Below are 13,895 nucleotides of genomic sequence, written 5' to 3'. Positions count from 1 at the left end.
CCAGTGCTAAAGCTAGGGGCCATGCATCTGCCTCACTAATTGGAAGGGGCGGGGAGCCAGAGAGAGGACATGTCCCAGCATGCAATGCTCTGCCTTCCTCCTAAGAGCCCGGCATCACCTCGTGATAGGGTGTCTCAGCGGCTGCATGGCCAAGGGCCGGGCAGCCCAGACACCTACATTTAACAGAGACCAGGTGCAGCCCGGGGCTCCCGGCAGGTTGCCACAAGGGGCAGAGCATGGGTACCTCTGGCACAACCACATCATGCTTTACAGCCGCGAGCTCGGCCATCCTAAAGGGGGAAACGGGACTTTCCGAGGGCTACAGATTCTTCATAAGGGCCCAAGTTCCCATCTAGACACAATTCTGGTTCCTCCTCCCTGACCTCATCCCACTGCCCTGCAGCTGCCTATCAGCTTATGCCTTGAAGCATGAGGTTTGATCCTCCTCCAGCCATTGCCTTCTTGCCATGGTCCATATATGGTCAATGGTGATAACGGTACCCAGATGTGTGCAGGGGTGACGGCGGGTGGGTTTCTGCCTGGGGAAGGCTCTGTAGCGTTTGGCTGGGTTTCCTATAGCACCTGGCCATCTGTGTGACACGGACAGGTCCTGCTGTGTTTGGGCACAATTATTGAATTAAACATGGTAACCAGCAGTGGAGCCTTTCATCCCTGAGTCACTGGCTCAAAGCGAGCCCAGGTCAGTGAACACCACAAGCCCTTACCCTCAGAGAGCTGTTTGAAAACCTGGAAAGGTGGGAGTCCAGTGCACGGTGGCCCTGGTAGCCACATCGCAAGGAAAGCCACCTCATCTGGAACTGACATGCTGACAAGGACTGCGTGGGCCATGCAGCTCAGCTCCCCGCTCCGACCTCTCCAGCCCAGGGCCGGAGGCAAGGTGGAGTGGGCCGCGGGTGCTGCTGCTCGCCGTATCCCATGCAGGCAGGGAGCGCTCAACGCCATTACTCAGTTTATACTCAGGGCACTGACTTTGAGGGGGGCTGGGACTTCAGGCTTGAGCCATTTTAAAAGGAGGGAGAGAGATTTCTGAAGGCTAAATAAGAGCCTCTGCTTATCGTTGCTCTGACCCAGTCTGGCCATTGGTAGGTAACTGTCACGGGCCCTGCACCCCCCACTTCCTGCGATTCACCGGGACTCTCAGCCAGAAGGTTTATTAGACGACAGGAACACAGTCCCAAGCAGGGCTTGTTGTAGGTACAACCAGGCCCCCTCAGCCAGGTCCCTCTGGGGGGCAAGGATCTTAGACCCCAGACTTGGGGTCTCCTGCCTCTTCCCAGCCAGCCCCAAACCGAAACCAAAAACCCTTCCAGCCGACTCCCTCCCCCCCCTTCTCCCCCCTCTCCCTTTGTCCAGTTTCCCAGGCAAAGGTGTCGACTCGCCCCACCCCCTCCTGGCTCAGGTACCGTCCCTCACCTAAAGTCATCCCCTGCTCTCCCCTCCCCCAGGCAGACAGTCCCAGTAAAACTAAAGGACATTCCCAGGTCAATCCGCCCCGCTCCCTGCTGCGTCACAGTACCAATCTGTAACCCCTCGCCCATCTCTCTGCCGCCCGCACAGCTCAGCTGCCTGCAGTTCTACTCCAGCACCAGCAACAGCACCGCAGGGACCCTGCTGGCGGGGGGCTGCGTGGAGGACCCCAAGTATTACAGCTTCATTGCCGTGCTGGCCCTCATCGCCACCATCATGCTGGTGCAGGTCAGCCACATGGTCAAGCTCACCCTGATGGTCACGATCACCGGGGCAGTGGGCGTGGTCAACATCTATGCCTGGCAGCAGATCTTCGACGAGTACGATAAGGGACGCTTCAAGGAGAACGTGTAAGGGCACTGGGAGTGGTGGGGAGGGCATAGAGGGACCGGCCAGTGCTCCAGGAGCAATGTGGGACTGTTCCCTATTACAGTCCTGGTTTGGTCCAGTTTCAGCCCTGCCACCCCTCCCCTGGGGAGATGTTTCCTCCCATGGCCGTGGCCGCTTCATTGCTTCGGTGGGGGCGTGGGGAGTGGCTGCAACCCTTGTGTGCTCCCAGCCGGTCCAAAGGCAGCCGTTCTCAGGTGGCGGTCGACCGGGACGAACTCCTTTCATCAAGTGGCTGTTTGGGTTGTCCCTGTCCGGCCTCTCATGGAGCTGCCCCTGCATCCTTCTAGCAGGGGCCAGCGGGAGAGGGGAAAGCCCCCTGAAGGTCTTCAAAGCCCTCATGTGGTTGCTGGGTGCCGGCCTTGGCGTAGGGGTGTGCTGGCTGCCATGGAATGGGAGGCAACCCAGCCATGGTGGGACAAACATGGCTCACTCGTCTCTCCCTCGGCAGGTCCGCCCTGGTCCCCTCCAAGTACTCCATGACAGGGATGGTCTTCATCATGATGCTCAGCTTCTACTACTTCTCTCGCCACGTGAGTGATCTGCTCGGCTCCTCTTCCTTTTCTGTCCTCACCCTCCTGCCATCCCCAGAGTTCTCCCGGCACAGCCACCCACAGGGCATTGGGACACATGGCCACCTTGCTCCGCACTGCCCCGCTGGAGGGTGTTTTCACCCTGGCCCGTGCAGAGCCCCCTCTCTCTCTTACTGCTGGAGCTCTCCTGCACGCGTCCCTCCCCTCCCAAGCCGCTTGCGCCTCTGCCTCTCTCTCTTCCATGTTCCATCTCTGCCTCCCTTCTCCTTTGGGGTTCCTAGCCCATCTCTAGCTCCCTGCAACCCAGCACTGAGCTGGAAGGGTTCGGATCGGTTTCCCGCCCCCACCTCCTTATTCCCCCCTGTATCTGCATTTCCCTCTCCCCCCTCCCTTTGTTCTCTCTCTTTCTCTCCCAGTGCCCTGCCCTCTGGCTGGAGCCGTGAGTGTCCCAAAGATCCATCAGGAGCCACATCCATCGGTTTTGTGCCTAGCTGCCGGAGGCGATCTCTGGACGGCTCTTGGATGGCGTAGGCGTAGGATTCTCGGCAAGGGCTGCCTTCACACAGCAGCCAGGAAGCCCATAGCCTGCTGACCTGGAAAGCTCCCACCTGTGGGTGTTGGAGTGACTGTGTCACCGCAGGAAATAGCTCAGTGCAGGGGAGACGGGGGCGGGGCAGCGAGAGGCAGTGGGGTTGAGTGGTTAGAGCAGAGAACTGGATGGCGGGACTCGTGCCACAGACATGCCCGCAGTACCGTAAGCGAGTTCTTCCCCAGCCCTGCACCTCAGTGAGCGCGTGGGGAGGGCGCTGTGTCCGAAGCGCTGCGAGGCCCTGCCTGACTCTGCGGCACTTGCCCCGCCTGCAGGTGGAGAAGCTGGCCAGGACGTTGTTCCTGTGGAAGATCGATGTCCATGACCAGAAGGAGCGGGTGTACGAGATGAGGCGCTGGAACGAGGCTCTGGTCACCAATATGTTGCCGGAGCACGTGGCCCGGCATTTCCTGGGCTCTAAGAAACGGGACGAGGTGAGGACGGGCGAGCCAGACACTGTGACGTGAGGAGAGCTGAAGTTTCCAGTCTCCTTCCACTGGCCTCGCAGCCCAAGCCAGAGAATCCTAGAAATCAGAGGTGGAAGGAACCCTCCCTAGGCCCCGCACTCAGAGATAGGGCTAGGTCATTCCCTGCACTGGGCTAGGGGGAATGACTCCCACGCACTCGCTCCAGCGTCCTGAGCAGCTGCCTGAGTACAGCCCCGGCTGAGATCCTAGGCATGTACTCGGGCGGCTAGCTCGAGCTGCCGGCACGGCCACCCTGCTGTTTGTTGTCAGCGCGCTAGCTCAAGCTGCGCTCATATGTGTACGCCCACCTGAGCTGGGCATCACACCGCCCAGCTGCAGTGTAGACGCACCATGACACTCAACCCCAACCCTGGGGTCTACAGCCAGTCCTGCCACTGAGACCGTGGGGGACCTGAGGCAAGTCCCTTAATCTCTGTGCCTCAGTTCTGTAAAATGAGGATGAGACTTGCCTACCTCCCGGGGAGCTGTGAGGATAAATCGATTAATGACTGTGCACGAGGAGGGCCAGAGAAGCTCCTTAGAGTGTAGGATCATATGGGCAGATTGAGAGGAACGGCTGGGGTCTGTGCCCCAGTTTTAAAAAGCTGGGTGCCCTTCCTGGTGAAGTTGGCTCCACCTCAGTCACTACAGCTCTCTTCTCCTGGGGGAGGGGGCTGTTTTGGTCTCACGGTGAAATGGGGGGGGTCTCCCAAGGGCCAGAGCTGACACCCCCTGTGCTGAGTGGGGCGGATGCCATTTTCCGAGTCACATCGAAGGGCAAAACTGAACTTCTCTCGGCCTTTGTGTGGCCAGCTGTGAAAAAGGGCCCCACGGGGGTTTGTGAGGGGCCTGAGGTCTGGGTGTGAGTGATGTTCTGGGGGCACCCAGACTGCCCCCGGGGGATCCCTTCACTAGCCCTTGTGCTCTGCCCAGCCAGCCCTGGGAGAGGGGCTCTGGCATGCTGACCCATAGGCTGGCTGGGGGGTGCCCACTGCTCTTACTCAGCCCTACCCAATGGGAGTTGGGAGGGACTTGACCAGGGGGTGCATAGGTGAGTTTGGGGATCGGGGGAGCTCACCGGGTGACCAAGCTGGGAGGAGTTTTGTCAGGGGCGCTTTGGGACTGGCTACACTGCAGTTAAACACCTGCGGCTGGCCCATGTCAGCTGATGTGGCCTCACGCTAAGGGGGTTGTTTAACTGCAGGGGAGCTGTTCGGGTTCAGGCGGGAGCCTGCGATCTGGGACCTCCCTTCGGCTTGTGGGGTACCAGATCCCAGGCCACAACCTGCGAGCTGACATGAGCCATCCACAGGTGTTTAACTGCAGTGTGTAGCCATACCCTTAAATGTGCAAACTCTGAGTGTGACGACCCTCCCCCCGTACATAGTAAAAACACTTTTGTATATATTTAACACCATTATAAATGCTGGAGCAAGCAGGGTTTGGGGTGGAGGCTGACAGCTCGTGACCCCCCCCCCCCCCATAATAACCTTGCAACCCCCTGAGGGGTCCCGACCCGCAGTTTGAGAACCCCCGTGCTAGAGCGACTGGGGCTGTGGTAGGAGGTAGGTAGGAGCTGGGTAGCAGAAGCAGTTGCATTGTACAGAATTGGTGAGCCCAGTAGGCGGCTCAGGCTGCCCTGGACTAAGAAGCGAGTTGGCGCCGTGTCATCGCTGGGTGTCCTCTCCCGACTGGGTACAGCTAATATAGTGCACGACACTAGAGTGCGCTGCAGGCCTGAGTGACAGGCCGGCTTCCCGGTCCCGCAGGAGCTGTACAGCCAGTCGTACGACGAAATCGGCGTCATGTTTGCCTCCCTCCCAAACTTCGCTGACTTCTACACGGAGGAGAGTATCAACAACGGCGGGATCGAGTGCCTGCGCTTCCTCAACGAGATCATCTCGGACTTCGACGCGGTGAGTCCAGCCCAGGCGCCAGCCTTCCCCCATGCCAGTCGGACGCCGGCCCTTCAGGGGAGCACTTGGGAGGGTGTGGGCTGGCAATGAAATGTAGGCCACCCCACTGGCATACAGAGATCTTTCCCAGCCAAGCTGCGACTGCCCCTCGCTGAGACTGCCATTGGCTGGAACTGGGCACAGCTGTAAGCAGCCTTAGTTTTTGGGCCAGCACCTTCTAGTCTCCCATTGCCAGCTGTCCAGATGTGCATTCCCTACTGCTGCCCAGTGCATCTGGAACCAAGGTTCACGCCCTGGTGACTACAGATCCCAGCATGCAATGCTCCACCAGGTTCTGAGCAGCCCCCACTTGCTTCCAGAGAGAGCAGTGCCTGCTGGGATGTGTGGTATCCATGAGCTGCATGTCCAGATTCAAGGTGCGGGTAACTGTGCTCCCCGTGTAGAGCCCCACTGGCTGCAGGATGCGGTTTGGCCTCTCCAGAAGAAGCCTGCAGCCAGGTGCATCAGTAGGTAAAATGAGCCTGTGATTCTGCTAACCAGCCACCAGGTGTCAGTGTTGTTTTAAATACAGTAGCACCTGAGCGTTCCAAACAGCTTGGGAAGGGAGGGGGGGGTTCATCATTCTGAAATGTGGGTCATTCTGACCAAAAGTTTACAACTGACCATCGACTGATTACAGCTTTCAGACTTCACTGTGCAGAAGACAAATGCTGCTTTTAACCACCTTCATTTAAATGAAACAAGCACAGAAACCGTTTCCGTACCTTGGCAAAGCAGTTTGTTTAACACGGTACTGTAGTGTCCTTGCTTTTTGTTCGTCTCTGCTGCTGCCTGGCTGCATCCTTCCGGTTCCAAATGAGCTGTGTGGTTGACTGGTCAGTTTGTAACTGAGATTCGACTGTAACTACAGCTAATATTGGCCTGACACAAGTCCCTGTAACCTCACCACTCCTCAGCCTTTGAGCTGTTTTTCCAGCCACCTCCTGTGTTTATGGCTTTGTCTCCTGTATCTCACAGCTCCTGGACGATCCCCAGTTCCGGTGCATCACCAAGATTAAAACTATTGGAAGCACCTACATGGCTGCTTCTGGAGTCACCCCCGATGTCAATACCAATGGCTACAATAACACCATAAAGGTACAGGAAGGGAGGTGAATTGGGCTGTCTGAGAACTCAGGCCTGACGGGGAAGGATGGAGAAAGGGGACTGGGACAGGCTGATCACTGTCTCCTGGGGTGTGGGAGGGTCTCTTTACCACCCTCAACCTCTGCCCTTTGCTTTGCACCGTCCTTGCAGAAAGAGGAGCTCTCGGAGAAGGAGCGTTGGCAGCACTTAGCTGATTTGGCCGACTTTGCCTTAGCCATGAAAGTGACCCTGATGAACATTAACTACCAGTCCTTCAACAACTTCATGCTCCGAATAGGCAAGTGCTGCTCCGTGGGAATGACGGGAGTCTGCTGACTGGGGGGGAGATTGAATGGGGGTATCCACACCCCAGCACTCTGAGACCCAACCGGCCCAGCAAGCGGAGATGGGCTTCAGCTCCGATCCCTGCATGCAGAGCACTGGGCTGTCACTGAAACAGCTGTGTCTTGTTTTCTTTCATTTGTGCATTCCTTTAGGGCAAGGCCTTTAGTTTAGCCCGTTACTCCCCCCCCGACCCTTTCCAGGTGAGCAGCAACGTGACAGAGTGACTATCAGGAGGGATAGCTCAGTGGTTTGAGCATTGGCCTGTTAAACCCAGGGTTGTGAGTTCAATCCTTGAGGGGGCCACTTAGGGATCTGGAGCAAAAATTGGTCCTGCCTAGTGAAGGCAGCGGGCTGGACTCAATGACCTTTCAAGGTCCCTTCCAGCTCTGTGAGATAGGTATATTTCCATATATCAAGAGGATTCTTTATTGTGGCTGCTGGCCACAGAAAGACTCTGTGGTTCTCCCTAGCTCCCAGACTGGCTTGTGTCAGCACACAGGGTCTCCTTCAGTCCTGACCGGGCCTATGCAGACGTAGAATGGATGGCTGAGCACTCATTGCAGCAGTGCTATCCTGTGATTCGAGTGGGGACCTGGGAGCCGAAGACACTCACATTTTAATCCCAGCCCTGAGAGAGTGACTTGCTGTGAGGCTGTGAACACAATGCTTCCCCCTTCAGAGCCTCAGTTTCCCCAGATGGAGCTGATACTACGTCGCTAGATCTCAGGAGTGGGATAAGGATGAATTGTTTGTACAGAGCTGTGAAGCGCTAAGTGGTAGCATTCACAGCGGCATGAAATGGCAGAGCCTTGGTAATGGGCCCACCAGAGCATGTCTCCAATGGCATCCACCATTCCCAGGAACAGACAGCGTCCCACAGATCAACCATCAACATGTTTCTCCGTGGCCTGAGTGAAGCACAGGGTCCGAGACCCCCAAACCTCGATTGGCTGCTGAAACATTCACAGAGCTGATCTCAGCCCCGTCAGTTGTCAAGGAGACTTAATATATTTATTTTAAAGCACCCACTTAGCTAGAAGGGGAGAGCAGGGATGAATGAAGACGCAGCCACCAGCACTGGGCTGGTTACTGCCAGGAATCTCACCATTAGCATGGCAGGAGCACTGGGGGAGTTGCTAGCCCCAGCCCTCTGGCGCTAGTGCTGGGTGCTTGTAGCTGAAAGGAAGGGAGCCAGCAGCAGCATGGGGCTGGGGAGCAGACGGGCCCAGAGAAAGGATCGTCACAGCAGGCCTCCCGCTGGAGGCAGGGACACTACTTGCCACTTCAGCCAAACGCTGCTTTTTAGAAAAACTTCTAGGGTGCCATGCACCTGCCCTATGTCTTGTGGATGATGCTGGGGTGGGGGCCCTGTATGTTTGGGTATTTGTGCTTCTCCACACCCAGGGCAAGGGCTCCCTCCCCACTGCACAACCCAGGGAGTAAAGTCAGGGTGTCCTTGTGCCCGATTTGCAGGCATGAATAAAGGGGCGGTGCTGGCAGGAGTGATCGGCGCCCGCAAACCACACTACGACATTTGGGGGAACACGGTGAACGTGGCCAGCAGGATGGAGTCAACGGGCGTGATGGGGAACATCCAGGTGGGTGAGCACATCCCCCTCAGAAACGCCAGGCCGGCCCCGCATCAGCTGAGATGGAAGTTGTGAACTAGTAAAATAGGAGGGTGGCATGTAAACGCCCAGGTAACCATAAGCGTAGCACCGACAGACACGGAGAAAGGGGCAGCGCCTAGGAGACAGCACTGGCGGTTTGACAAGCAGGGTGGTGGGACGTATCAGCAAGAGCGAGTGCGTGTAGCACTGGCGCTCACTGATAGAGCCAGGGTTGGATAATGAGGTCGCCTAAGGGCCGAGAGGCCAGTGCGGACACGAGGAAGCAAGCCGCGAGGGGTGGGAGGGAGCAGAGACTGGGCGGAGTGAAAGGTGTGGGGGCGCAAACGCAGATGTAGAGATACCAAGTGTAATGGGTGACCTAGGGGCTTGAACTCTTCCCGGGTCGGCTATACCATGAAGTCACTGAACCTCTCAGATGGCTCTACGCAAAGTGCCAGCTGGTCCGTGAATGAAAGGGGCGCTGTAAACGCTTCATGCCCGGGGTAGAGCCTGCAAGCCGAAGGCGAGGCGTTATACTGGGAAGCAGCAAGTGAGGGGATGTGACAGCCCTTAGCAAGGGCCGTGCCCAGTAAAAGCAGCCGCGCGGTCACGTCTGCCTTGGCACCCCATCGCCCCGTGTCTGCTCATCTGTGCAGGTGGTGGAGGAGACCCATCTCGTCCTGAAGGAGTACGGCTTCCGCTTTATGCGCCGGGGGGCCATCTACGTCAAAGGCAAAGGGGAGCTGCTGACCTTCTTCCTCAAGGGCCGGGAGAAGCAGGGCTCTTTCGTCAATGGCTCCTCAGTGACTCTTCCCCATCAGGTGGTTGACAGCTCATGATGGAGCTGGGCTCCGTGCTCCCACTAGCAAATGAAGTCCAGTGCCTCCCACTGGCGAGAGACAAGCAGCTGAGTGCCCAGCACTCTAGAAACAAGACTGATAGTAACATCTTTCAACCCAATGTCTAGATTTAAGAGAAACCAACCCCTGGCCTGCTCCTTTTTTCCTGGAGGTTTATCTTAGAGGGGTCTGCTTGACTTCAGCTCCCCATCTGCAGCTTAGCAGAAGGGAGATAGGGGAGGGACTGATCTGATCCCCCTACAGCTCACACACGCACTCTCGTGCTGATGTGGGTCTGGCTGCTGGGAAGGCGGAAGCCTCACACAGCATTTCAGGAGCGCTCCCAGCTGCAGTAGGCTCCTGTGTACCCTGTTAGTGTAATCGAGAGAGGCAGGTGGCCTGGATTTAATTTAGTGCCACAGACCCAGCCTCCACTTAGTGTTTGTTGCTAAGAGATAAAAACTCAGGGTGGGTGGTCAGAGGAAAAAATCTCTGGTGTGTGCCAGGAGAGTTAAAACAAGAGCACTTGGGTTTTCTGTTAGTTCCCACAATGCTCATCCTTGCCCTATGCCACCGTAGCTAGGAGATCAGAGAGAGTGCAATATTTCCTTTGACTTGGAGGTAAAGAAATAAAAACCAATGTTGTGTATTTCAAATATATAAATATATATATAAAAAGATACAGATTGACATTTATATTTTTAATTGTGTCTGTTAGACTATTTTGCGGAGTTCTCTTTCCGCTACTGCCTTGCACTCCGCTCTCTGCTGTTGTCACCTTTGCTGTCGCTTTCAGGAAGAGATGGACAGGTATTGGCAAAGAACACGACTGTTTTATTAAAACCTTCATCCACTATTCTGTTTGAAAACAAACACAGTGTAATTCTTTCTCTAGTTTCTTGAATAGAACACGTTGAATTTAAAGGACAGTGAGTCCGTGTCCAGTTTGTCCTGAACACGTCCATGCCCTGGCCTGGGCTGCTGGATGGGCAAGTGCCTCATGGCCTCACCCCATGAGAGGCTCTGCGCAAACACAGCCTGGAAGGGAAAACAAATCCCCACATGCATTTCCTGTAGTGTAAATGCAATCTCTGAGCTGTGAAGCTACTAGGAGAGGGTAATACACGTACACCTCTACCCCGATATAATGCAACCCAATATAACACGAATTCGGCTAGAACGCGGTAAAGCAGTGCTGCGGGGGGCAGGGCTGCGCGCTCCAGCAGATCAAAGCAAGTTCGATGTAACGCGGTTTCACCTATACCACGGTAAGATTTTTTGGCTCCCGAGGACAGCGTTATATCGGGGTAGGTGTACTTAGCATGTGTATAATGCCTTTTCAGCTGGAGGTCAGCAAGCATCTCACAGCAGTAAGTATCATTAGCTCCTTTCCAGATGTGGAAACTAAGGGAAAGAGGCCCAATTTTTAAAGGTATTCAGGGGGCCTAAAGATGTGGGTTAGTGCCCAGGGGGCTTTGCAAGAGAGCGTAAGGGCTTGTCAAACGCTGCAGCAGCACAGCTGACTTTCTGCTGCCGGCAGAAGTAATCCATCGCCCCGAGAAGAGGGCGCTAGCTCGATGGAAGAACAAGGCAGTTGTTCTAGCATTGGCAACACGGGGATTTTTAGTCCAGCTTCACTACACTGTTCAGGGGTGCAGATTTTTCACATGGGACTCTATCCACTGGAGCAGAGCCCTGGTGGGTTTCCCTGTCAGGAACATCACCCAGTCCCAGATTCAGTGGTGGTGTAAACGAAGGGCTAGTTGGTCATACTCTAAATAGACGCAGAAAACCTTTTTCCAGAGGGTATGGCTGGAGAGTCTTGCCCGCATGCTCGGGGTTCAGCTGACCGCCATATTTGGGGTCGGGAAGGAATTTTCCTCCAGGGAAGATTGGCAGTGGCCCTGGAGGTTTTTCGCCTTCCTCCGAAACATGGGGCAGGGGTCACTTGCTAAAGGAGTGGGTGGATCGGCTTATGTGGCCTGCATCCAGCAGGAGGTCAGACTAGATGATCATAATGGTCCCTTCTGATCTTGAATTCTATGATTCTATGATTCTATGAAAAGGAGCATAGCTTGTAGCGTGCCTGCTCTTGGGAGCGTGAGAAACAAGTGAAATTCACACCCATTGGGCATGTCACCCTACGATAGGTGGGTGCAGCTTTGCTGAGCTCAGGGGGAGGGATGACCATTTACACCAGGTCTGAATTTGTGCTTAAGAATGTCAAGACTGATGCAGCCACAATTGAAGTGTGGGTCTCATGCAACATGGCCTTGTATCGTCACTTAACAGCTGTGCAAAGTGGGTGTATCCACCACCAGAGCAGAGGGAGGAGGAGGACAGTTTACTTGTTAAAGAACATGCCTAGGAGTGGGGAAATCTGGGTTCAAGTCCCTGTTCTGTCTCAGAGTCTCTGTGACTTTGTGCAAATCACTTGGAGGAGCTGGGCCTAAGGTAGTTAGGCTCCTAACTCCCATTGACTTCAATGATCTGGGCCTTAGGCTTGCTGGGTCTCCCTCACCCAGCCCCAAAACAGTGCTAGGCAGCAGGATGGCTCACAAGGGCTGGGAAGAGCTGCTCAAGAATATTTGTTGCTGCATGGTCCCCACACTGCAGGCTGCAGTGGCCTGGGAGAGCCTTGGTCACACTGTCCTAGTCCCACCGCCTTGGGGGCCCCAGCAGCTTCTACAGCTGCGGCCACTGAAAAGCGCCCGTAAAGCTGCTGGAAACAAGGAGGGACTAACATAGCTCCCTCTCAAATGGGCTACTGTGAAGAAAAGGAAACAGGAATCAGCTACTACCGAGGAACATCTAGGGGAAAAACGAATAGAGTAGCATGATCCAGGGACTAAGGGGAGCAGAAGATGAGATGGCTGGGCAATGGATGCTGGGGAGAATGGCACCAGTGAGCAAGAACATATGGATATGGAACAAAGATGAGAAGGGGAAGAGGCCTCACAGAAGCATGAGCAGGGGAGTGAGAGGAATAAAAGAATGGAGAGCAGTTAATATTTCCAAGCAAGGCAAAACACTCATTGCATTGGAGACTGTTCAATGAATTAGAGACATGACATGGCAAAGTAATCGCATTAGATGCCACAGGGTTATGATGGCACCAGGAGTGTTCAGAAGGAACCTTTCCTTAGGTTTAGTCCCCCCCCCCTCCGCCCCTTGGAAAAGTTTGAGCCCCTGGGCTATGCAATTCAAACACACTCAGGAACAGACTGACTGCATGGGTCTCCCTCCGGGCCTTGCGGCTGCCCACGCGGCAGTACTAGAAACAATGCAAACAGCCTCTGCTACCCCTCTTGCCTATGGGTATGTCTACAGGGCAGTAGTGTAGACGTTCAGGCTTGGGCTAGGACTCTGAAGTGGGAGGGTCCCAGCGCTTGGGCTGCCAACTTTCTACGCCGCAATTAAACAGCCCCTTAGCCCAAGTCAGCAGGCACAGGCCAATCCCCAGGTGACTAACTGCAGTGTAGACATACCCAAAGCAACACCAGCAGCATTTTTATCATGCTAGTGGTCTGACCTCTATGTTCCATCTATGTCCTTACAGCGCACGGCTCTGGTGGCATGCAAGGACCTGCTTGCTCTTCGCTGAGGGCTGGCTGAGATCCTGAAAGATCAGGCTTTCTGCCCTTGCCTTTAAGTGACATCCCTAGCTTCCTTCTGCTAGGTCAAAGAGCCCTGTTGATTAAGTGGGGGAGAGGGGTGCAATTTGACTGGCTGGTGTTCGTGTCTGTTGCTACCTCAAGAACTGTGCTGACTGAGTGACAGAAAAATGCACCTGCAAGACAATAATTGGTTTGTTGTTTCTGTAGCCTCACTCTCACCTCACGTATGGCTGCTCCTGGACTCCTCAGCCCATCGTACCTTTCGTTACTTATACCATGAATATAAACACCAAGGAGAGAGCAAAATTCTGTAGTGTCACACAAAGAGAAACAGGAAGAAATTAAGGCTATGGGGCAAACTTGTGGAAGGGTCTGCGTGAAATAGGTGCAGCTTTGTTCAAGTCATTTACAATTAGACAAAACAGAAATCAGGCTCCAGGGAACACTCAAGCTGGCTAAGGATGTTTGAGCAGTAAACTAGAGGATCTCATATGCAGTTCTAATACTGACAGTTTCTGAAAACTAATTTCTCTGAAACAGAAGGGCAGTAAGTTCCTTTTCTGATGACTCTTGCCACGGGTAATATAACATTAGTAATTATCTGTGATCATTGTTAATCAACCAATCTTCAGCAGGAACCCAGTCCCTCTATTCTCTGTAATTAATATATTACACTTTTCAGTTTAATAATAGTTACTTCCAAGATGGAGAAGGTTTTTGTGAAGTTAAAACTAAAAATTCTTTGGAAGTAATGTTCATTTGTAATAACTGTACAGGATCAGTATAATCTGTGCCCAGAGACAAGAGGCTGCAGAGGGTCACAGGTCTAGATCTGAGGGCACCTCTTCCCTATAAGATATGGTTAGGTGCACAGGCCATTTCATCCTCACAAGAGGAAGAGAAAGAGCCACCCCCAAACTCTCTCTCGCCACAGATATGCTCCGGCATGATCTGCAGAAATAGAACAGGGCCGCCCAGA

At 54.6% G+C, this 13,895-nt stretch overlaps 1 protein-coding gene across 8 annotated transcripts in view; it reads left to right on the top strand.

The window, feature by feature from the left end:
• ADCY3 (adenylate cyclase 3) overlaps positions 1-10,213 on the top strand; it is an 89,109-nt gene extending 78,896 nt beyond the window's left edge. For 3 of the 8 annotated variants that reach the window (XM_039531446.1, XM_039531445.1, XM_039531447.1), the window contains 8 exons: positions 1,579-1,838; positions 2,327-2,408; positions 3,273-3,431; positions 5,234-5,380; positions 6,398-6,517; positions 6,677-6,803; positions 8,324-8,448; positions 9,117-10,213. In XM_039531446.1, the coding sequence (XP_039387380.1) occupies positions 1,579-1,838; positions 2,327-2,408; positions 3,273-3,431; positions 5,234-5,380; positions 6,398-6,517; positions 6,677-6,803; positions 8,324-8,448; positions 9,117-9,299 (1,203 nt within the window). In that variant the 3' untranslated portion in view covers positions 9,300-10,213. The remainder of the gene's footprint in view (positions 1-1,578; positions 1,839-2,326; positions 2,409-3,272; positions 3,432-5,233; positions 5,381-6,397; positions 6,518-6,676; positions 6,804-8,323; positions 8,449-9,116) is intronic. The other 5 variants (XM_039531448.1, XM_039531451.1, XM_039531452.1 and 2 more) reach the window with 2 other exon arrangements.
• The last annotated feature ends 3,682 nt before the right edge of the window (positions 10,214-13,895 follow it).

Source organism: Mauremys reevesii, linkage group 3, assembly GCF_016161935.1.
Source record: "Mauremys reevesii isolate NIE-2019 linkage group 3, ASM1616193v1, whole genome shotgun sequence".
Lineage (NCBI taxonomy): Eukaryota > Metazoa > Chordata > Testudines > Geoemydidae > Mauremys > Mauremys reevesii.
Note: the sequence above shows the minus strand (reverse complement) of the source record. Positions and strands in the feature narration are given on the sequence as shown.